The sequence below is a fragment of the Drosophila mojavensis genome, unplaced genomic scaffold, assembly GCF_018153725.1.
Source record: "Drosophila mojavensis isolate 15081-1352.22 unplaced genomic scaffold, ASM1815372v1 contig_80, whole genome shotgun sequence".
Lineage (NCBI taxonomy): Eukaryota > Metazoa > Arthropoda > Insecta > Diptera > Drosophilidae > Drosophila > Drosophila mojavensis.
In genome coordinates, this window is record NW_025318906.1 from 16,209,797 (window position 1) to 16,235,560 (window position 25,764).

At 37.2% G+C, this 25,764-nt stretch overlaps 2 protein-coding genes across 4 annotated transcripts; one reads left to right on the forward strand and one right to left on the reverse strand.

Annotated features, from left to right (window-relative positions):
* Positions 1–857: 857 nt before the first annotated feature.
* LOC6580197 (protein sine oculis) lies at positions 858–23,857 on the reverse strand. 3 transcript variants are annotated; one of them, XM_015164136.3, is made up of 7 exons: positions 23,052–23,857; positions 14,399–14,944; positions 14,084–14,294; positions 13,801–13,928; positions 12,205–12,309; positions 11,925–11,980; positions 858–1,407 (listed from the first exon to the last, which is right to left on the reverse strand). In XM_015164136.3, the coding sequence occupies exons 2-7, from the start codon at positions 14,783–14,785 to the stop codon at positions 930–932; spliced, it is 1,365 nt and encodes a 454-aa protein (XP_015019622.1). In that variant the 5' UTR covers positions 14,786–14,944; positions 23,052–23,857; the 3' UTR covers positions 858–929. The 3 variants fall into 3 exon arrangements, with proteins under 3 accessions (XP_015019622.1, XP_002006055.1, XP_043866661.1); XM_002006019.4 differs by lacking the exon at positions 23,052–23,857 and adding an exon at positions 19,117–19,212; XM_044010726.1 differs by lacking the exon at positions 858–1,407 and having other exon boundaries at positions 11,921–11,980.
* LOC6580198 lies at positions 8,759–9,734 on the forward strand. Its single transcript, XM_002006020.4, has 2 exons — positions 8,759–8,921; positions 8,988–9,734. Exons 1-2 carry the CDS (start codon positions 8,880–8,882, stop codon positions 9,390–9,392), a joined length of 447 nt encoding a protein of 148 aa, XP_002006056.1. The 5' UTR covers positions 8,759–8,879; the 3' UTR covers positions 9,393–9,734.
* Positions 23,858–25,764: the final 1,907 nt, after the last annotated feature.

Sequence of the window (25,764 nt, forward strand, 5' to 3'; positions counted from 1 at the left end):
AATTTTTACACAGAATTTTATATTTAATTTTGAATAGACATAAATCAAACTCCAAAAACCTAGGGATAATTTAACTAGCTGAGTCAAATATATTCTATATTTGTTCACTAAGTTGACCATTTTCAACTCTTACCCTTCAGTTGTGTCAACACGATTTAAAAATCATTCAATTTTAATATATTTACGTATTTATATTTTTCATATATATATTTAAAAATAATAATTATAAATACAATGAAAATAATTTAATAGAATTTATATATATTTATATTTATATATTTATATATATATAATTTTTGCACATTTCGATTTGATTTGCATTTGCGTTTTTTTTGGGCAGAGAACGGTCAAGATTCCATTCCATGCCGTATCGCATTGAGTCTTCGTTCCATTCCCAGCCCGTTCCGCTCTAAAACTAAAGCCTAGCTATTTACACAGATCAATGAAGTTTAAGTTATTCATAATTTTTTGTCTAATCAAGAATTAGCAACTGATTTTGCTGCCCATCCTCTCTCTCTATAGCCTTTTCTACTACATAACTGTAAATATCTGTATCTGTATTTGTATCTGTTTTTTAACTGTTTTGCTGATATTGAAAAAATGCTGTGCTGCTATTTGTTGATGAAATAAAATTTGTTGCTGCTGCTAACTTTTGATAGTATGCGATTCTCTATTATCTTATTGCTGCTTTAGAAGTAAAAGCTTTCCGGATGCTGCTGCTGCTGATGCTGCAGTTGCAGGCTGCGCGGCTGGCGTTGACGCAGCATAGCTGGCCATTCGCAGTTGTTGTTGCTGTTGTTATTGCTAGTGCTAGTGCTAGTGCTGCTGCTGCTGCTGCTGTGGCAGTTGTTGCTGTTGTTGTTGTTGCTGTTATTGTTGATGTTGTTGCCGCTGCTGCTACTGGCTGCAGCAGCAGCCTCCAACTAGAATCATAAGTGCTGATACTCGCCCATATCATACATGGGCATGGCGCCCATGACGCTGTGCAGATGCGAGTAGGCAACGGCGGCAGAGAGGGGCGGCATTTGGGAGGCGGCGACAGCGACAGCGGCGGCAGCAGCGCTGCTTTTGCTGGCGGCCGCTGCATTGGCAACATGCTGCTGATGCTGATGATGTTGCAGGCTTTGCTCGGCGGCAACATGCTGCTGCAGCTGCTGCTGCTGTTGCTGTTGATGCTGATGCAAACTGTTGCTGTTGCCGTTGCCGTTGCTGTTGTTGTTGTTGTTGTTACTGCTGCTGGGCGATTGCTGCTGTTGCTGTTGCTGCTGTTGTGAGTGATGCGCGAGGTGCGGTGCATTAGCATGTTGTTGCTGCTGTTGTTGTTGTTGTGCGCCTTGACTGGAAAGCATGTTGCCCTCCATTTCCGAATCGCTGGATGAGTCCAAGTGCTGTTTGTCCGTAGAGCCGCTATAAATAGAAGAATACCGTAAATAATAAGTAAATGACATAATTTACATATATTATATAACTATATGCATGTATGTTTATTTAGTAATAAGCCACCCTGGCAACCCTGTCGAACTTCGCTTGCAAAACAGATGTTTTGAGCTGTCAACAAACGTTTAATTTAAAATGTGTCAATTGCTCCAACTAATTCACTGCACTAACGACAACAACAGCAGCACACGCATAACATATACAACAACACAGCAGTTAAGTATGTATTTATAAACAAATGACAAATGACAGCGCGGGCAATTGAAAATAAAACCGGAAGGAAATTGTCTGCTTGAATATTTTTACTCTCATCGCAAGCATTTCTATAAATGGTTTCAGTTTCATATTCCAGCATAGGCCGTGGCCGTGAGCTAGAGCAGTACAACACGTACAAAAGGTGTCACTCACATACACACACACACACACACATACGCTCGCGCCCACAAGCACATAAACAAACAGTGAGAGGGACTAACTCTGGCTGCTCAGTGCATTTCCCCACAGAGCGCCGTCGCATCTGATTTCAGTTATTTGAGCTGCGCCTGCTGTCTTCGCTTGTGCATGTGTGTGTGTGAGTGTGTGCGCCGCTTGAGTGTTGTATAGCGTGCTCGCTCGCACTTTTGATCGAAAGTTAAGCAGCTTGACTTTTATTATTTGTGGCTGATTCTGTAAATGACTTTCAAGTGTCGTTTTTAACGCCACCGTGCGCCAGGGTGGAAGCGAGACACTCATTGCGCTGGCCCAATTCCAGACACCGTTGGGAATTGAAACACGCACACACACACACACACACACAGCGGCATGCACGCATACTTCTCTGACTTTTGCTGTTGTTGTTCTTGTTGTTGTTGCTCAATTTGTTAGTGCTAAACTGTCCTGACATTTTAATGGCTAATTCACTGGCAGCGCGATAACAAGGCGCAATTTGAAATTCGAGCAACTGACATTATCGGCGCAGTGCGATGCGAAGCGATGCGATGTATGTGTGTGTGTGTGTATGTGTGTGTTAATCTTAATCTTGTCGCGAGAAGCCAATTGCAAATGTAGCCAGAACCAGTTTTAGCAAAGCAAAACAACAAAAATTGATGACAACAAACATCGACAAACGACGGCGACGGCGACGGCAACAAGGGTCCCAGGGCCATGCTAAACATTTAAGCGCACACTCGACAAATTTGTGGCCAGAGATCATTGGGAACAATCTGCCAGATCAGCTACAGCTACAGCTGCAGCAACAGCAACAGCAACAGCAACAGCTTCAGCTACAGTATAGCCTGCCTACAACCTTTTTGCCTCCGCCGCCCACTTCGGCTGCCAAGTTATTTGCTGACTCGTGCGCAATTCGAGCCGCGCCGATCCCAGTTGCAGACCTGGAAGCTGTCGACCCGCCGGTGGCCACATACGGCGCAGGCGCAGACTTGCCGGCATCTCGAATGGGCAGACCCAGGCCCAGGCGCAAGCCCAGCTGTTGGGCATCGTGTAATTGTAGATTCATCTCGCATTCATCTTACATTGATGCTGCTAGTCTGCATCACTTGCTGTGCTTGATAATTGCCAATTCTGTTCATTTTGCAGCCTCTGCAGATCTGCGATGTTGTTGTTGTTGCTGTTGACTGGGAAAAACACTTGCAGCCAGCGTTGGGGGTGGCCTTTGTATAATATGAGATATGTTTAGATATACATACATGTATATGTATGTGTAAATATGTGTTATATGATAATTCCAATTAGCTTTGTATGATCATTTTGGAGTCGTATAAAAATGTACAGCATTTGTTTTGATTTGGCATTTTATAGACCTGGAATTGTTTAGATCTTCAGATATTTCTTAATCAGCTTTTCATATGTTTTTATTCTTGTTAAACATGCGTGTATTTAGTATGTTTTGTGTTGAAAGTTTCAAAAGGGGTATTTTAGGCACTAAGAGACTAAACTTGTATAAAGTTTTCGCAGGACTTGCTTTAAGAAATCCATAATTTTATCATATTTGATTTTTATCATACTATCAGCTGCTCCCAAAAGAACATTTATAAAGCGATCAAACTAATTGAAATATAAAATAATACTTATAAATTTTTGACGTCCCCTATTCAATTCTAGAAACATTTGGAATTTCCTAAGTTTCAAACCGACTTTAATGAATCTTAAATTTTTGTCAAATAATTTAAGGAGCAGCAATTTAGTTTCGTCTATTGCTAAACTGAAAAAAATCGATGATGGGTGCTAGGGGAGAAAGGAAACCATCCACCCAAGCAAAGCAAACAGAGATCTAGATGCAAACAGGCTGAGCAAACATAAAGCCAAACTCATACGGAGAAATGGCTGAAATGCTAAATTTTTTTGTGGAGATAGAAATGCCCAGCCCTGGCCATGGCAGTGGCCCTAGCCCAGCCAGCCAGCCAGTCAGCCAGCCAGCCAGTCCGGCAGTCAGGCAGTCGTTCAGTCAGCCATTCAGCCATTCAGTCAGCCGAGCAAAAGTGGGGAGCAAACAACAAAAGGGCAGCAGCATATAAACAATGATATCAAATTTCCAGAATTTCATAGTTGTTGGCTTTGCTCGCTTACTGCAACACTTATTAACAGGGCCAGAAGAAGAGAGACAAAGAGAGTGAAAGAGAAAGAGAGAGGGAGAAACAGAGAGAGAGAGAGAGAGAGAGAGAGAGAAGGAGAGTGGAGGGCAGAGTTGGTGGTTGAGACAGCGCCTACTTTAATGGCATATTCCTATATACTCTGATGAGTATTTTCAACTGATTGCATTATAAAATAAATATACACACATTGAAGTTTTTTTTTCCCCCTGATATATACTCGTTCCACAAGTGAAATGGGTATATTGGGTGCTAAAGAAACTTTAAAGTTGTTATGGATGTTACTATATATATTTGTGAGTTTTTATATGGCTACTGGGATAATCTACATATTTCACAATTTTAAAGTTTTTTAGGTAACTACAATGTTGGTATATATTTCAATTTAACTTTGATTGTGGGTTCTTCTGATACGCCTATTGGAATAAACTTCACTTTCCATAGTACTAGTCATCAATTTTCTTGTTCAGCAAGTGAAAAGGGTATATAGGTGTATCAGAAGCCTTGAAATCTGGTACATCTTTTATATTTCATATCTGTATAGCCTTATAAATCCTCTATCAAATTTATGATATCCACAAATTTCTACAATTTTAACTTTCTTTACTGCCCAAACGAGTATTACACAGTCGGCTATGCCAGAATTTCAAAGTTCTCACAAGGTATTATAAGTAAGCAGCCTTCGCGGTAGCTGCGCCCCCAAGGACAATCCCTCAATACATGAATGTCACATAGAGTTTATATAAAATATATGACAACAGCAACAACAACAACAACAACAACAAAAATACAGAAACTGTAGCAACAACAACAAGAACAACATGCAAAAGAGGTTAAAACCTCATCAGAGCCTGGTCAAGACTTTGGCTCTGCGTGTGTGGTCCCAGCTAAGAGTTCTTGGACTCTTTTTGGTTTTTCTTCTTTTTTTGGGGGGGGGGGGGCACTGCTCAGTGATGAGGAATTAATTTTTACTTGTTTGCTCAATTGATTTTTTGTAGCTTTAAGTTTGTGTTCTCGTTGTTGTTGTTGTTGTTGCTTATTGGAGCTGCATTAAGCAGATTCATTAGCTTGGCAATAATCGGCCTGATCGGATTATGCGGGACTTGGACCTGAGCAGAAACGTTTGTTCGAGAGAACAGCGAAAAAATTGCGAATGCGAATGCGAAATGAACATAGCCAAAGAATGGATAGATGAGTGTCATAGATAAGGGCGTTACCTGAAAGAATTAGCTGAGAGTTTTGCAATGATTAATAATATAATTTATTAAATTTACTAATTTGCTGTAATAGACGAGGGCCTAAGTACTCTGAAAAACTAACAATTTAGGAAGCAGAACTTTTTATTTTAAGGAAATGGGTATGGGTCTTGGAGCTAGGACTTACAAGTAAACTAAGAATTAGATTTGTATTTGATCTGGCTGAACAAGGAAAATAACTAAATTTAAAGCGATTCTTAGTGCAGTTTCTAGACCCAAAGGTTAAATGTGGGATAACACTACAAACTAAGATTTCACGCTCCCTCGGCTCTCTTCAAGTTTTGATTATAATAATTCAACGATAATTTGGAGAACTGGTACAAATCAAGGCTGCCGTAGATGGAAATATGAGAAATCAAGCCTAATGTAGATGAGAACACTAGAGAGAGAGAGAGAGAGAGATCATGACTAAGAAATTGTAAGCTGTCGTTACAAGAGCTCTTAGAGTAAATGAAAGCTGGAATAGATCAGATCAGGCCTTTTCTATAGTTAAGGCGCAACTCAATGTCTCTCTCTAAGGCAGATTCCGAATAATTTTTTAAAATCTAAGAAAGAAAATATAATCAATAAAAAATTGAACTAGAAAATATAGTTTGAGTATTTTATATTATAATATATAATTTTTTTTTTTTACATAAGAAAAAGTAAACTCAAATTGTCTAGAGCTATAAAAATCCCTTATAAATACTCACAAAAAAGTACAAAAATACCAAATTTCTATCTCGCTTTCAAATCGGCATCCTTTCAAATTCAATACATGGGCTTGGCTGCACTGAATAGCTAGTGTAGTTAGTATATTTTGAATTGACATAGAAACCATTATTCCGAAAGCAACAATAGACACACATCGAGTGACTCGGCAGCCTTATCAAACTCGGATCTCTTGTGGCTTGGCAATTAAAAAGCAACAAAATTATTAAAAACTGTCAAAATAAAGCGCAGCCTGCATAAAATGCGCCACACGCCAACTCGAGTGAGTGGGGCCGGGACGAGTCGGGCCCAAAACCAAAAGGCAATAAGATAAAATATTTTATAACGATGCGAACGATGACTTTTTGGTTAATCGTTAAGATCTACAAGTATGGGTGGGGGAGAAGGAGGGGAGCACTGAACACGAAACCGAAACCGAAACCGAAAAACTAAAAAACTGAAAGCGAAACATAGTTGTAGACAATGGGACAATGCTTGGGTACAACTTTACTACTACTGCTAGATGAGAGGTTCGCGTTCGAGCTGTGTCAAGTCTGTCGGTCTGTCTTTCTGTCTGTCTGTCTCTTGGACCTCGCGCCAACACCAGCAACACCAGCAACAACAACAACAACACGCCACACACATGCGTAAATTAAATGATAATTTATGATCAACACCTTTTCAGATTCTTCTTGTGGAACTCGGAACTCTCAACCCAGGCGAACGCTGACCGTTTAGTTGGGTGTCCTGCTGCGCACACGTCTCGGGATTTGTGTACCGATCGCGCAATGCGATAACTCAACCTGTTCATTCGTTGCTTGACTTGACTCGGCCTGGGTTGGCTTGGCTTCTTGGTTGCTGGTTAGCTTGCACTTCGATCGATCGTGATCTTCAGCTCTTGGACTTCAGATTTTTTTTTCGAAACAGCGTTTCATTTTTCCCAACCTTCTGCTACGGGTGTGAGTGTGTGCGTCTGTGTGTGTGTGTGTGACTGTTTATTTGTTTTTACGATTTATTGACTTATAATTTTTATTAGCAATGGAATTTCTTGGAAATCCTGCAACGATCTACCACCATACGATATATCGCTCCCCCTCCTCTCCAGAAACCCCTTTACAACTAACTTGAGGCCCCTCTGTTTATCGCTACCGTCTGTTTTTCTGCGCCTGAGATTACGAAACAGCTGATGTGTGGATATGAATCGATCTTGAACTTGAATAGATAGATAGATGGATAGATTACTAAGTGAATGAATATAAATATGAGTGCTATAAGAATGCATACAAATAAAAATATAATATAAAGAGTATAAAAAGTACTCTATATAGATTGTCTCTCAACTATTATTGATAGATGCCTTAAGCTTCATTTTTCATTGATTATCACCTGAGTTGGCATTGTCATTGTTGGACTGCCACTTGACCAATGAACTTCTCCGCTTTTATGTAAGCCTTAACACTCTTTTAAGAACTTAAGCAGCTTACGGCATTTACGACGGAAGGCAAAAGCAAAAGTAAAGGCGAACTTCAACTTGAAGTCCATAAAAGGGAAACAAAGTGAAGCCCTAGGAATTGAAACATTGCCATTGAGGAAATTTGTGTCAGTCTGTCGGCAGTGAATTGAGAATGCTGGAAGATGGAAGATGCACTGGAAAGGTGCTCAGTTTTCTAATTATAGTTCGCTAAATCACTTGACACAAGCGCCCACCCGATTGAGCAGCCGAAACACCCCGTCAGAGTGGGGCAAAGCAGAGAGCAGAGCAGAGCTGACAGCGCTATGGGTTGAGGTCTCAGTTCCATACCGGTCCATCATCACCAACGACATCATTATCAACGCCATCGGCGGCGGCAAAAACTCAACTCAACTCAACCCAAATGCGTCACGGAACTCCAGAAACGGGAACGGACGGGCCACAGACCCATATAAGAATCTACATACATACAAATGAACACATACATACATATGTATTCATATATGCATGTATGCATTGGCAGGGCTGGCAGCGGCAGAGGCGCAAACAAAGGCAGAGTGAGAGAGCGAGCTAGAGAGAGAGAGAGAGAGAGAGAGAGACGGGCAAAAGCGCAAAATACATAATAATAAAAACAGAATGAACAATAAAACGAATAAAAATGAATAACGCGCAGCGACGACGTCAACGTCAACGTCGGCGACGGCGACGGCGACGGCGCTGATGCGAACGAATAAAGAACACACGCACATTTTGTGGTAACTTGATACTCTTTCCAGCTACCCTCCAGCCAACCGTGGCATTCGACGAACGAACGAACGAACGAACGCAAACGCAAAACGATGAGCCCAGAGCTGAACGAGAGATCGACACACAAACATACACTAATGCACACAGTTACAAGCAAACGCACACACACACACACACACACTCATTCACTCACTGAAATGAACATTCAGCAACGGGTCGGTGTCTGAAACGGGGCGATTGGTATTGGAACACTGGAACGCTGCTCATATTTGAAGTAGTCTTAAAGTTTTTATGTTGTTGTTATTGTTGTTTTCTTTTATTCTTTCTGCTTCTTTTTCTTTTTTTTGCGCGCGCGATTTGCTGCTGGTGCTTGCTGTTCATGTCCATTGTTGTTGGTGCTATTGTTGTTGTTGTTGTTGTGGAGCGTGTGGACTATAAACAATTCCAACAGGCGATACAGGATCGAAGGTGGAAGCCAAGTAAATAAGATGCAATTGAGTTCCACAAATGCACAGTGGCTCTTCGTTTCTCTTCGGCTTGATGTTATTGTAAATTTTTCAATTATGAAGTAGGGTAGGCATTATTTGTTGTTGTAAAAAGTATTTGAGATAAACAGTTAAAAACTCTAAATTTTTTGTTATTTAATGTGAAACATTATAAATTTATATAAAAACTAAATTGCCTGTAAATATGCATAAGACCTGGAAGAAGCCACTGCACAAGCGGAAAATCGTAAGATAAACACATAACAATCGCCAAGCACCCAACCACCCAACCCACCCATCGCATTTCTTGCAGTGGTCAAATATATCATGGGCAGGTCGCCTGGTCTACTATATGCAACCTCTATTGGAGCACCTGTTCGACATATGGCTGCAGCAGTTGCCCTTTCCGACGCTCCTCAAGTGCATATACACCTGCGTCCTGCTCTTCTTTATGCTGCTGCCCGTCCTCTATCCGCTGATGGTGATGGGCCTCTACTATGGCCTGTGCCAGTTTGTGGGTGAAAAGCATTTCAATATGGAATTCCAGCCCAACTGGGATCTGATTGGCGCCGCCAGCAATCTGTGGAAATTCCAGGTCACCAACAAGAAGTATCTGCTGTTCATAGCCATGTATATAGATCGATATCGTGTCATTATAACGGCCATATCATCAACCGTCGACTATATGCGCATGGCACTCTGCTTTGTCTTTGGCTAAGTGGGCGGGGGCGGGTGGCTAGAAGACATCCAGGAGAGGCAATCTACGGAAGTTTACGAGCGATACGACGAGGCGGCACTTAAACACATTTGGGACAATAAATTTGATATATATTTATATTCTCGTTTCAACTGGCACACGAAACGTTTCTGATCTAGTTTTTAGCTATGTATTTATTGAATTTCCTCTTTGTTTTTTAAGTTTTTCCCTTTTCTGTTTTTAATTAATTACGTACGGAAACATTATGTTAAATGGCTGTAAAATGTTGTCAGTAAAGTTGAAAAGGATTAAAAAAATAAAAATAAAAAATAAAAATAAACAAATTTAAAAGTAATAAACTTACGAATGTTAAAATTATTATTAAAATTTTTAAAAACATATTTCAATAACTCAGTTTTGATGTTGAACTTTTATTTTTAACTTATTTTAAACATGTTTGAATAGCTAAACATTTTCTATAGCTCAGAGAGTTTCATGAGAGTTTAATATACGTACATCTACTATATAGGCACTTGGCATAATTTCTCTATATATCTTTCCTATTACATAGCTGCTCTAGTCTACATCGTTTTGATGATATATACATACATAAAATTATGTATGTATATGTATTTTTATCTTTATAGGAATATCATCTTATAAAGTTTATATATTTAAGATGGATGTATGTAAGTTCCATAAACTTGACAACAATCCTGATATAAATTAGAAAACTCTCAGCAATAATTCTTAAAAAATCATTTTACACTAGCGGCAAAAAAAGGGTTCCCTATGGGAAAAAGGGTTTTCCTATATAAATGATACATTTATACATTTTGAAATGAAATATTTTAAATATTTATATGAAGTTGTTGAAGTTGTTGGATTGAATGCAAAATATGCTAAATAAAGCTTAAGTAGCTAAAAATTAAAGAGGCTGTGCTATGCAACTGCCACGAGGTCTGCTCAAAGAGTTACAGAAATTTGCAGGCCTTTGGCGACGTTATGGTTTGATGGAACGTTTTGAGAGCTGCCAACTACAATGGGGCAAATATATAGCTATATATAGAGGTGTATATGTGTGTGTGTGTGTACCTCCAGACGAGTCTTCACTGCACATTGAAAATACAAACAGCAAAAACAACAACAACGAGAAGTGTATGAAAAGTTAAAGTAGCAGCGCTCAGTTGCCGTTGCCGTTGCCGTTGCCGTTGCCGTTGCTGCTGCTGCTGCTGCTGTTGCCCGATGCGGCGCAGCCATAAACATATATCAGGTTACCAGCAACAACAGCAACAACAACAACAACAGCAACAACATTAGTAGTAGCATGAGGAATAATATAATAAAAAGACGTGAGGAGAACGACGACGATGACGACGACGGCGACGACGGCGACGCTACGTAGTGCAAAAACTAACGTAGCTATGGCCAGCCTACTATATCAAGCGCAGGCAGAAGTATCTGTGAGATACTTTTGTCAGCTGCATATCAGTAACGGAGTGTGAGTGTGAGTGTGTGTTGCGGTTGCCAAGGCGGCCAATTTTTTTATTTATTTTATTTATATATTGCGACAATTTTTCGTTGTTTTTATTGTTGTTTTAATTACATTTGTTTTTTGTTTTATTTTTTTTTTATTTTTTGTTGTGAATTGAAGTTCTTTTGAGTAAGTGATATGCCGTTTAGACTAAAGCAGAGCTAATGCTATATACATGTATATGTACATATGTGTGTATATATGCATGTGTATTTAGGATATGAACTTGATGTAGTTCGACCTTTGTTCTTAGGGCCACTTTAAAATCCATTTTCCATATTCCATTCACATTTGGCGCTGTTTGCATTTCACATGACTTCCACACAGAGACGTGAGTGGGAAGGAGAAAGGGAGGGCTAGAGTTAGAGAGAGAGATAGAGAGAGAGAGGGCGAGAATGCTCGCCGTGTGTCAACAAAAGGATGCTCGAAAGGATGTTGAGTATTTGGAAAAGTTGCCTATCGGCCATCTGAAACATGCCGAAAGTGAAGAGAGTTTCACAAATCTTGCAGCTATTTGCTTAAGCGGAAATGCAGATGTTTCTGTTTTTGTTTGATTTGGCTGTCCTTTGGCAAGGACACTGCATTTGTTGTCAGTGCTGTCCAGTGCAGCCAACGGCTGTCGGGCATATGACAATGCGCCTACGAAAACAAAGATCTGATCATGAAAATTCTGTCCGACAGATTTTCAATTTCATTTTCATGATCATGAATATGAATATAATGAATATACTGCATATACTGCATATACTTTGCAAGTTATGTATGCATATCATTCATAGTTATACACGTGTCCTTGACACTAATTAGCCCCAGCCACCCCCCACCACCACCCACAGCCATTCACAATCAACAGCCACGAATTGGCCTTGTTTCATAAGTGTGTAAACGTCAAGTAATTCAAATTGAAATACCAATTCGTTTCGCACGCGTTGACGCTTAACCAAATAACTGTATATATGTATGTATATATATTATTATAGATCTATATATATATATTTATATTTTGTAAGAGAACTTACTCTTTATGCTCGGCCGCGCGATCTCTTTGTCGTCGATTCTTGAACCAATTGGAAACCTGTAAAGATACACACATACAACTATATTGACATATGTATATATATATATATATGTATATACTCATATTCAGTATATATAGTCCTCCAACTCTATAAATAGCCGAATACATCATTTTCAAATACATTTTCTTTGCCAGCTGATTAACGGCATGCAATTAACAGTTGACAAATTGCGAATGCTCAACTGTTCAATTGGCTACCTGGCGCTGCTCGCGCTACTCACCTGTGTCGTGGTCAGTCCTGTGGCCTCGGCCAAGTCGCGTTTCTCCCGTGGCGATGGATACGGATTGTGCGCATACCAGTCTCTCAATACTGAACGGGATTTTTCCTGCAGGACAGAAATGGATAGTTAGTGGATTTGTATATAGGGTTATTGTATATAGGTAAAGTCAGGCATTATGATGTGCTTTAAGAAAAAATAGACGAATTTAGGGAATTTCTTTTAATTTATGTTGAAGAAGATCTTAGGAATAGCCTATACATTATTGGGTTAGTGAAGAATATTTGGTCTGGTACGAGTTCTATTCACAAAGAATTTTTTATTATATAAGTATATATGTACACTGAGTAACATTAATATTCGTTTTTTTACTTTTTAATTCTTTCCGGTTTATGTATGATCTATGTTAATTATATGAAATATATTGATATATAGCTCATCGGAAAGGTTATTATACCCTGATTTTTCAATTTACAATTTAGTATTTACACTTTCAATTTCATTTAATATTATATGTCTGGCGCTTGAAATTGAAGTTGAAAAAAAAAAAAAAAAAAAAACGAATATTAATGTTACTCACTATATGTTAATTAAAATGTATTTATTTATTAATGAATATCTAGTTTTTCTGCCTAAATTTCTTGTTTTGCCAACATTTCTTCTTTTTTTTTTTTTGCAACTCTAATAGATTCTATTCCAACCATTTATCAAACAATCGAATTTCAATTTCTCAAATATAACAAATATATTTTACTTTTCGGTTTGTCTCCGTCTACTGAAAATTTTACATTTGTATAAAAATTAATGTTAGTTAAGTTAATAAATTGAAACGCAGTCTCAAAGCTTTATTCCTAATTTCATAATTAAAACTGCATTCAAAATCTTGCATCCAAAATCATAAGATAATTTAAATTTATATTAATATAAAAAAAAAAAAAAAAAATAAATAAATATATATATATATATATATATATATATATTAATAATAATATTACCATATGATATTTGCATGTATATTAATATATTAAGTATATATAATATACACAAAATAATTATAATAATATATTTATGAATATATTTTTTTAATATTGGAAAAGAAAGCCCTCACCGAACTGCTAACCCAATCATTCTACGCTTGTCCTCTTCTACCACATTCTTTATCAGCTCTGCCACGCCTTCCTCTGCCGGTTACATGCACTTTCGCAAAACCATTATACCCTGTCATTCCATTTTCAATGGGCATAGCATGTAAAATAAACGCCGCCATTGCTACATCAGATTTATGCTGCTCATAACTTTTAAAACTCCCCAACATGAAGAGTTAATCAATTGAAGGCCTGCATAGATAAAGCCCAAAAGCAAACAGGAAGGCAGGCAGGCAGCAGGCAGCAGGCAGCAGGCAGCAGGCAGGAGGCAGGAGGCGTTGCCCTGGAGTAAGCCAGGAATGCTCCTGTGTGCTGCACAGCCTAAAGCCTAAAGCTGAGCCAGGGACGAATGGACATTTCTACGATTTCATTTTGTTTGCCCTTTGTTGCCGCAATTAATGTGGCAAGCAGTGAAGTGGAGTGGCAGCGGCAGTGGCAAGGTGTGCGTACTCACCTTAAAACAGTAGCTCGTCTCCTCGCCGTCCCAAATGGTGCGGGGTAATGGAAATTTACGGCGAACACGATATTTGCCCACAGCACCCAAAGGTCTTCCGCGCAGTTTTTCGGCTTCCACGTAATGCGCTACAGTGAAAGAATTTCGGGTTAGTCAGAGTGAGTGGAAAAGGAAGCAGGAGAGAGGGAGAGAGAGATGGAGAGAGAGCGAGTAAGATAAAGAGAGAGATAGTAACAGATAGAGAGAGAGGGAGAGGGAGATAGCTAGTTGCACTTCGTCTCACCTTTCAACCACAGAGCCTGCAGCTTGGCATGATTCTGGGCTGAGAAATGATGATGCTCGAGCAGCCGGTACAGCTCCTTGTACTGGCCACGATGGAATGCGACGACCGCCTTGGCCTTCAGCACAGATTCGTTCAGTTGCAGTTTATCACATTGTGGCAGCGACCAAAGGAAGCGGCCCAGTCTTTCGATGTTGCCCGCCTGTTGCAGAACCTACGAAAAGCCACCGTGACAGAGAGAGAGAGAGAGAGAGAGAGAGAGAGAGAGAGAGAGAGATCAGCCTGGAGCTCAGAGTTTCTCTTGGAGCTGCTGCTCACCTCACACACGCAGGCCACCTGCTCCTGCGTGAAGCCAAAGCTGGGCAGTGCCTCGCGTCCGGCTGTAGCTGTGGCGCCGCCGTTGCTGCCGCCGCTGCTCAGGTGCAGTCCGCTGGCATTGATGCCGCCACTCAGCCCGCCGCCGCCGCCGCTGCCCAGACCCACGCCCACACCGCCCACGCCGCCTCCACCGTTGTGCGTCAACATATCGAGATTATTGTTATTATTGCTTGTGCTGTTGTTGTTGTTGTTGTTGTTGTTGTGCAACGCAACCACCGACCCACTCAGCCCCGTCGGACTGTAGGGCGGCGTGTGCCGGGCCGTCAGCACCGCAGCCGCATTGGCCGCAGCCAAATCGTAGAAGTCTGTGGCGGGATGCTGAAGCATATTTGTCTCCTTTTCTCTTCTCTCTTGCAAATCCGTTAAGGAGCCGATCAGCTCTAGGCCAGGGATCTGGCTATGTGCGTTGAGTCTATGCCGAAAGCAGCTCAATGCATTGATTGCCTAGCGGAAATTGGGTTTCGCTTGTCTTTGATATTTTGAGCGCTGCAACGAGTTGAAGTAGAAGAAAATTGTCTGTATTTAAATAGTTTTTTTTTTATAGTTTTTAATGAAATATAAATATACATTGAAACAAGTTTCTCTACCAGTACATATATTTCTTAAAAAATTGAATATTCAAAAATTTTATTAAAAAGGCATTTTCAATGTTTATCCAGCTTCTGTGTATTTAAAATATGAATAAATGGTTTAAATATTTCTCATATATGTATATATTTATATATTTATTGTCTATGCTTTAATTAATAAATAATTAGAGCCCCATCATATGATTTCGCCAGGAATAGCAAAATTTTAAAGATATTTTATATAATTTATTTTGATTTATCACTTTTAAAAATTCTTAATGTTTTAAGCAATAAAAGAATGTAAAATATATAAAAATGATTACTATTACTAGGTAGGTTATAGGAAAATTCTTTAATTTTTAAGCCATTTAATTAGTTCCGTATTATAGTCTAAAAGTCCATAATTTAGAAAATTATATAAATAAGTTTAAAATAAAACTAATTTAAAAAATATTTATTTAAATATATTAATGATTACTATATCAGATTATAAAAAAAAAATTCTTTCATTTTAAAACAATAAAAGATTTTCCTAATATAAAAGAGTAATAGTAAACTTTTGTTTCTTTACATTTCCGTAGTGATTTTCTTGTAATCTCTTTAATCTCTTTTACATTAGTCCATTTATGTATTATTTTAAAAAGTTTTGATACCAAATCCAATTGAAAATAAATTAAAGTGAATTCTCTTCAAAAGTCCATAAGTTCTGGTAGAAAAAAAAAGGTTTTTATTTATTTACAAAATATGCATGCTTTGTAAATATATTTGTTTTTAAATATTTTAAATTTAATTAAAGATTTATGATTTTTGAAAATGGAAAACAAATTTACAAAGGTTTTTAATCTTTCTATAATTACATAACAATTAAAATAATTAAAGTGTAAAGAATTATATAAAGTCTTTGTAGTCTGTTATCTCTCACTCAACATGAACCTAATCAGCATTAGTTTTAGAGAACATTTCAATATTTACTAAAAATCAATTCCATTCCGCTGGCAGCTGCCCAATCGAGGCAGGTGTCCAATGGCCATGCTAATTGTTGGCGATTTTTCATAATTTTATTGCCGTAATTCTCGTTCTCGAAATGTTTTTGTTTTCGGAACGATAATTGAGCGAAATCAAGCTGTTGAAACAACCATTAAAACTGCAGATACTGAATATATTCACATATTCCGTCGATCTATGCTAGACTAAACATTATGAAATATGGCGAGCGGAGCAGCCGAACGGAATAAGACATTCCAGCAATGGGCACTACGAACGGGACCCCATGTTGTCAAAGTCGATTAGTCGATCGGCTATGGGGCAGGTGTGTGTATGTGTGTGTGTGTGTGTGTGTGCTGCTTTTAATATATATTCTTTGATTATTCAAGTATGAGTTTCTAAACAACTCAGCGACGCGACGTCAGCCGCAACAAAAATAAACTTTTTACACAACATTATTAAATGAGGCGCATGCTATTCAGTGTTATATTATACAGTTGTATGCAGATATATATATATATGAATATATGTATATTTGCATAGCGTTGATTTGCTGCAATGCATCCATCAGATAAAATATCTGCAAAGGTCAGCGCAATTGATCGCAGCATTTGCCAAGATCTAAGATCTATTATGTGACCTACCCGCTCGACCCCCCATGGCAAGCCCCATCCCCTGGCCTCTAAGCAGCTCGCACCTCGTCTATGTTTTCAAATTGAGGCAAAACTGCGCCGCAGCGAGATTCGAGATATTTTCGGATCTGTTTTCAATTTTCAGCTCGCTCTATCTCGCTCGCACGCTGTCGCCCTCTCCCACTCCCTCTCCCACTCTGGCTCGGCGTGAGGCAGATTATATATATAAAAAAAAAAAAAAAAAGTAGAAACATTTCATTTGGCTGCTGTTCCTATTGCTGCTGCTGCTGCTGCTGCTGCTGCTGTAACAAAAATACCAACGCCAAGTTGCCTGCCTGCCTGCCTTGCTGCCTGCTCTTGAGTCATCGGCCTAGGCCCGACGTATCCACCGAGATCCACCGAGATCCACTCACCCCCTTCGCTCGTTCCCATTTGGCCAAGCGTCAGATATATACACATATACATATATGTATGTATTTTTTTTTTTTTTTTTTTTGGCTTGTTTTATGTTTGACGCAAGTAAACAAGCAAAACGAATGTGAAACGAAATATGCTATATAATCGACTATATATACATATCTATATCCATGTATGTCTGTGTGTGTGTGTGTGTGTGTCTGGTCAATCGCTCGTGTGCGATCGGCAATTTATATAGTTGAAATAGTGTACAACACCGTCATACGATATGGCAAAACACAAGCCAAACGATCAATCGTACAACAATCAATCGAAATGCAATCAATTTTCTCTCTATACAACAAATATTCCAATCAGAATTTTTGTGTTTTGCGTTTTTCCTTTGGCATTTTCTCATTTTCAATTTGATTTCGCATTGAATGTTTAGTCACTTCAACGAAATTTGATTGAAATTGAACTAGAATTTAGTAGAATTTAGTTGATAGCTGTCTATAGAGATTCTAGTGGAATAGATCGTATTACGAATTTGATGCTTGCATATGGGTTTTCAATACATTTTATCGCTATGCATATCAATATACAGTATTGATATGTTGATTGAATTACTGCTACTGATTGATTGACTGAATGAAGTGAATTAATAACGGAATAATTAACGAACTAAATAAATGCAATTTAGTCTGTAATCTTAAGTCAATTTATCAATGCAGTGGGCAAGCAGAATTTGCCATTGATTGAGTGTTTGATTGATAGACTATATAGTAGACTGCTTGATTGAACGATGAATCGAAACTGATGGAGTTTTAATCTAAGTTATGCAAATTTTTTTTTATTGACACACTGACTGCTCGATTGATTGATCATGTTTTTAAATCATAGACAAGCAGTACTCTGATTGATTGATTGACACTTGCCTAGTGTAATGGGAAACTGAATCTACGATTTTATTGAAACGACATTTTAGCTCTTTCCGTAGTCTGTTTAGAGATTTTAACATAAAAATATGTCAAGATTGATGTCCGAAAGCCTCTCACATAACTGTCAACAGCTAGAGTTGATCTTCAATTTGTTAGCCATTCAACTGAGCTTCTACCTGTTGAACATAATCTTATCGGAACTTAATTTGATTACAACACTTAATGAATTACAAAAGAATCAAATTCTTTTGTGTGGAATGTTTTCGCCTGACCCGATTACAAATTTAGAATCAAGTAGCACATTCGATATATACATATATGATACTCGCTTAATGGCACTACGATATGATCTGTGTTGCTGCTGCTGCTGCTGCTGCTGTCGGGTGGGGCTGGGGCGAAAGACCTGCCATATGCAGATGCCCCCAAGTGCTGTGAGTGAGCAGCCACAGCAGCAGCCACAGCAGCAGCCACAGCAGCCTCTCAGATACTTTATCTGATGCTGGCGCGAGCCTCTTCAGTCATTCAAATCAAACTAAAATGAATTTGAATTTACAATAGAAATTCAGCTCGACTTACACACAGTTTGGAAATGAATTTACTTCGAATGTGTTATCTGTCAGCTTGTGGATTTCCTCTTCTACTTCTTCTGCTTCCTCCGCTTCTTCTGTTTACTCTGCTTGACTTTTATAAGCTTTTAATTTGAGTGTTATTGTTATTGTCTTCGCTTGTTTGGCTTGCTCGCCTGTCAAATTTAACTGCATGCGGGAGCAGCTCACCAGCAGCAGCAGCAGCAACAACAACAACAACAACAACTGAAAGCGGACACCTTGGCCCTGGCTGGATTCTATTTCTATTTCAGCTCTCCCCGAGTGCGTGTGTGTATTTGTATTTTTTTATAGAGTTGTCGTCGAATTGAATCTATTTTTTTTTTTTTTCGATTTTTCTGTTGTTAATCAAATCGCATTCAAACGAGTCTATTGTGATCAGCACCTAATTAGTTTCTAATTAAAGTCGAAACGTATAAAAGTTTTCAACTAATTTGATGCATAGTTGCAGCTCGAATTGGAATGTCGAGAGTTTTTTTGAGAGATCTTTGAAAGATCTAATTTTTGTTTTTTTTTTGTTTGTTTTTTTTTTACCTTTTGTCTGGGGAGCACTGCGACACGTTCGAGCACGCTGAGCTGTGAAACTAAACTGCGTAGGGAACAGATGCGGATTCCAGGGCTTAGGCTCATTTAAGCCAAGTTAGCTGTAAGCAAGTGCATTGGGCTGCGGTACCATCCGAATCCAGAGACGAGGACTGTTTTGAAAGTGAATTATCTGCGAATTATTGGCGTCTGTGTTTATACAATGTAATCGACAAATTCAACAATTCGAAGCTGTTATTGCACATTTGCCAGCCTTTCTGCGGAAGTAAACAAAAGAACCAGTGGGAAAGGGGAGAGCGGACAAAAAATAAACCAGCTAACTTTAAATGACCGACAGCAGCGACTCCACTATGGCTGCTGCTTTGTATCTATGAGATAAAAGTTGGCTGTATATTGTGCCATTTGCCATTTGGCATTTAATTGCCAGCTGGTATTCGTGCCCAGAGATTAAACACAAATATCTAATGAATGAAATTTGTCAACTTAATGTGCGATGCGCTGGGGCATGCCCGGACTAAATGTATCCGCATTTCTCTATCTTCATCGCCATCCGTATCTATGTGTGTGTGTGTATGTGTGTCTGTCTGCGTGCCACATTTGCTTAAATTCTGAAATTGAATTTGAATGAAAGACTGCCTCTACTGCTGCTGCTGCTGCCTCCTGCTTTTGCTCCTGCTTCTGCTGCTGCTTCTGTTTCTGCTAATGTTGCTGCTGCTGACTGCCTGGCTAATTCGTTTTGCATTGCATCTCAGTCTAAATTGGCCAAACAACCGGCCAACGATTCGCAATCTTTTTGAATGAAAACTTCTGCGCTTTGCACGCAAATTAAAGCGAAATTTTTACGCAAATGCGTAAAATCATCAAAGCTAACAAATTTACAACTTTGTTGAGCAAAGAATAAAAAAAAAAAAAAACATATTATATAAGCTAAGAGAGAAATCATAGAACTAAAATTTTTAGCTCGAATTTGGAAGTTTGATCTAGTTTTAGCCACAAAAAATAAAGAATTTGTCTTTGAGCTGTTAAGTCAATAAATTCTTTAAAATATTACAAGATTTTACACATAAATATAAATCAGATGTAATCTATCAGATAGTTCTTTAAGCAGATTATATTTGCACACAAATATATATTATATTTTTTAATAGTTCTTTTAATATTTGCAATTTGAATTTGCTTTTAGTATTTGCATTTATTTAAATATATTTATTTTGCGCTTGCCAAATGCTTAATTACAGAGATTAAAAGATGCAAATGATATATGTATAATATGTATGTATATATGTATATATATTTGTCGCACACATAAGTCCTTGATACACATTTATCAAATAAACAAACATTAATAATCTACGACAAAAAAAATAAATAAATAAAAAAAATAAATTACAAATTTATATATAAATTAAGATTTTAAATGTGTATTTATTTGATTAATATGTTGATTGTTGTTTATTAAATTATATTATATATATTTTATATAGAGAAACAAATCATATTGCAAAAATTTGCATTAATTAAAAGCAAATAAATTTGTAAGGAATTTTTATATTATAATTAAAATAAAAAAACTATGGATAAGAACATGAAATTTGTTTTACTCAGAATTCTTAGAGCTATATAATTAAGTTATTCTTTATTAAATATTTATGGATTATGCATATTATTATTAAATATATCACACATCATATTCAATATATCATTAATTGCTTTAATATATCTTTACTGCATGTTCACGATTTCAGTTTCAGTTTTCCAATAGAGTATTTCAATTTATTGCATTAGATAAAAATGTAAAAATAAAATCGAATACATACATATATCGCGAGTCAACAACTGTGTTCGGCTAACCACTTCATAAATCTTAATATGACGACACACACGCGCTGGCTAATAAATTGAGTTCTGGTTAAACGTTCGTTCGATTTAAATGCTAAATCGAAAATCGTGAAACAAGCTACAAAATATACATACATACAATATACCTACATACATTAATAAACTATTCGCATGCAAAACATGACAACGATGACAACAGCAACAACAACAACAGCAACACGAAGAAGAAGAAGCAGCAGGAGAAGAAGACAGCTCAAGACACCCACCCGAAAAAAACTTTCGCCAATGCGAAAATTGAGGCTGTTAATAATTTTTAAGAATATGAATTTATATCTGGCCATAGAGCATTTGCATGATCAAACCAATATGAATTGTTCGTAAAAATTATTTATAAATAAACAATGCCAACAGCAGCAGCAGCAGCAGCAGCAGCAAAAGTATCTCACGGATACGCAAAAACTAAATGTGATGAATGAATGACAACTGGAAATGATGCTAAATTACTATGCATAAGAATTCTGAAATTGAATTGAAATTGAAATTGAAATGGAATTGGAAAAGGAAAACTAAAAAGCTGTCAATTAGCCGAAATAGGAGATATTAAAATTTAAAAACACTTATGTTTTTCATGTGAATCGCTTGTTTTTCCTGAGCAAGCATTTGTTAATGTTTTCATAAGCCAATTTAAAATTGAAAGAGCAAAACAAAGCAATTGTTAATCAGCTCATTAAGGTGAATAACAAAATTTTCTGTGAATATCATTTACAATTTTGGTATTTTTTTATATTTGCAATAAATTTGAATAGTAAACCTAAATTTAGATAATAATAAATTTAGTTTTCAGCTATTCAGCAGCTCTATAAAGATTTAAGCATCTATCCAATGTACCTTCAATCCTTTCCTTTCAATCAATATCCTGAGCCCCTATTTAAACTGAATAAAAATAATTGGGCAGCACCTTAAATTTAAATATTTGCAGTAAGTTATGTCTATTTACGGTATTCTATATGTTTGATATTTGCTCCTTTTATTCGCAAACAGTATTGATATTGTATTACCAGATCGCCAGTTTCAGCTTCAAATCTGCAAATTCCTTTGATTTTCATGTTAATTTCTTAATTTTCCTAAATTAATATTGAATACTTGCTTAACATTGTTCAGTTTACTTGGGTTACTATTATCATCAAGTGGATTCTCAATTTGCAGTTGGCTGTGAATCATTTATGTATGTCTCTCCCCACCCAAATGCCTCTGACTAAGCCTACGCTGCGATTGAATGTCATAATATTGCAGTTATAGAAACAGATTATGTACATACATATATAAAGAGTATGTGCACATATATATAAATACATATATATATAAATATGTTTATATACTTTAAATATCTTTATCAATAAGTATATACAAAATTTGAGTTGCTTAAAATATTTTTTTACGGCTGTTTACATTTTTAAATGTAATATACATGTATATATATTCCCTCTCTTATGAGATAAACAATAAATAAATAAATATATAAAAAAAAATAAAAATATTTGCAAACATGATATATGTATAAATATAAAGCTTTAATTATTATAATTGTAAACATTGATTTTCGTATTTCTATCTATCTATGTATATATATTTTTTATTTATTCTCTATATATACTTTTATATATTATATATTATATTTTATAATGTTATTTATTATCTATTTTCTATATATATTTCTAAGTATTTATCTAGGATATTCCTTTCATCAGTAGAAATATAAATTAAAAATAATTGAAATTAAATTAGATTTTTGTATTAGGCCAGAATTTTAACTGTGTACTTATTCATAAGATATTTGTCATGTAGTTTGGCTTATTTTATTTATTATTTTATTATTATTTTCTTTTATATAATATATATACATAATCCAATGAATCAGCTTTTGATATTGACTCTCAGCTATTTCTCAAGACCTAACGGCAATTGGCTCATCACCATGTACTAGCTTGATGCTCTACATCTCAAAGGTCAAAGATCACCTTTTCCATACATTTATGTAAATGTATGCCTTATCAGACTGCCGTCGGCATTTGGCTAGAATGTCTCACCTGTGCCTTGTAAAATATGTCTCTATTAGGTATCACTGTCGCAGCTGCGAGTATCCGTGTTGCTGTTGTTTGAGTTGTTGCTGTTTCATGCATTTGCGTTGAAGTTTTGTGTTTGTCGAAATTTTATTAGCGAATTTTCAAAACATGTGCACACACGCACACACACACGCACTCACATGCGCTTTCATTTAACGCGCGCGCATAAACACACACACACACCTCCTCTTAGTATGTGTGTGGGGCATAAACGAAAATAGCTGCGTCCGCGCAGACAGGCAACAAATTTTCATACGCACTGTTACCATAAACACGTGTTGCAAATCTTTTGCGCAAAATTTTCCGCTTTCGCGACTTAAATTAATTGCGTACAAGGTTTAAAAATAATAATAACAACAACAACAACAACAACAGGAACAAGAACAAGAATTAGAACAACAAAACACCAGACGCAAAATTGATAAAAAACTTTTCAGTGGCTGTCGCCGCTTTTTGCTTTTCTTTTACTTTTCTCTTCTCTTATTTGCTTTTCTTTATTTTTTCGTTGTTGTATATTTTGTGTGCGCACGTTTTCGATTTATGTGAGTATTTTAGCGCTCGGCTTGATTCTATTTCTGTGCGAAAATCACTTTGTTGTGCGCGTTGTTTTTTGATTTATGCATCGGACATTTGTTTATTGCCGTTCGAAAAAACTTAGATCGGTTCGGTGCCGGCGGGGCCGTCGTACACAGACGCACGAGCGACACCAACGAATGGGCAACAGAAATTTCAGCTGCGAACTGCGAACCGCACGCGAGCAACGCAAGAGAGTAACTGAGTATTGGACGAACAAGCAGGAGGAAAAATGCCGCTCAGGGCAAACGCAATGGCCAACCAAGCAAGCGAGCGCTGCGCTTGTGTTGGTGTGCATTCAAACATGCATGCATGCATGCATGCTGAGGTGTGTATGCGTGTATGCATGTGTGTGTGTGTGTGAGACTGCGAGTCTGCTGGTGGTTGCTGTCTGCTGAACGTTGAGCGGGAGCGAGAAGGCAATTGTTTGACGTAGCAGCAGCGCATGCCAAACTGTAATGTTGTTCTCTTTGAATGTGTGAGATAAGAGAGAGAGGCGAGCACAGAGCTGGCCCTTCACATTATTAATAGCAAAAGCAAAACACTTTCAATCTAATTTATTTGCATGCGTATTATATAGTAAATTAAATATACTTACATTTAAAAAATTTGTGCATATGTATATTTTTAAATAAATGTTTATTTATTATTATTATTAAAATCTCTGATTTATTATAGTCATTTTTAACTAAATAATTTTATCATACACTTCACAACTATTTGACCTAAAGAGTACAGTGTAATTATGTGATTCTTCTTCGGTATGTGCACATTATTTCGACCACCAGTGTCAGGCTCATGCGATATCTGTTGCTCTTCACAATTTGAGAGCCACTGTAAAGTGAACGGTGAACGGTGAACACACAACAGTGTGTGTGTGAAAGAGATGGTAGGCAAACAGGTTATATTTTGCAACGCACTCGATTGTTATTGCTGGACACGCCTCCTCCAAGCTACCTGTTTATGAACAAACAGAAACACACACAAATACACGCACTTACACCAATGTACATGCACGAGAGCTAGCAATAACAAATCGCTGATTGGTCAGCGCTCGCCTCGCTCTGACCCGTCATGCGCAATGGCCGCCATATTGATATTGATAAATGGGAGCGCACACAATATGCATGTAATGTAAAGTACATACAATATGCAAGCAAGTGTGTGTGTGTGGTATGTAATTGCAGTGTGCGGTATGTAGGCTTAAATGCCACCTTACCACAATCCTGTGGCGAGGATGCTACGCAAAATTATGCATCGTTGGAAATTCCTTTTTTTAATTATGTTCGTCTTTGTATTTCATTTCCATTGCTGCTCGCATTGCAGTAATTAACAAGAAGGGGAGCCTTCGACAAGGATTGCTCGACTAGCAGACACTCAAATTGCAGATTTAATTAAATATGAACGAGATATTGCATCAATTTATATGCTGTCACTCTCTTTCTCTCTCTCTCTCTCTCTTACTCTCTCTTTCTTTCTCTTTCTCTCTTCATACACATCGGCATCAGTCAGCCCTACATTATACCCAGTTCACCTGTCTGCTAAAGATAACTTTTACCTGCTTGTTGCAATTTGAATTCAGAAATCAATGTTACCCATTCGCAAATTGCCAAAGGGCATACAAAGTAAATCGAAATATTCAAATGCAATTAAAAATATTACATGTATATGCATATTAATATAAGAAAAAATTGTAGATCCCACAGCAATAAAAGCTTAAATTTCTGTAATTATTTTATTCATACCTTTGCAGATCAGATATCAAAAAGGAATTATCTAATATATGATGATTCTTGAAAAATAAATAAAAATAAATAAAATTTGGAATTTTGAAACTGTCAAATAATCAATATTATTAATACAATATATAAATATAAGTCTATTATCTATATTTATAAATTATATATAAATTATACAGTGTGTGTGGAATGATTGTGATTAGGGCAACTTCTAGACTTAGAACACTCTTATTTCTGACTTTATGAATGAGCTTGATTATATATGAATATGTGTATATATATCATATCATATGCATCTGCACACGAGCATCATCTGTCTCTTTCTGCTCTATTCCTAACACTCTGCCTGCTGATCTTTATCAACT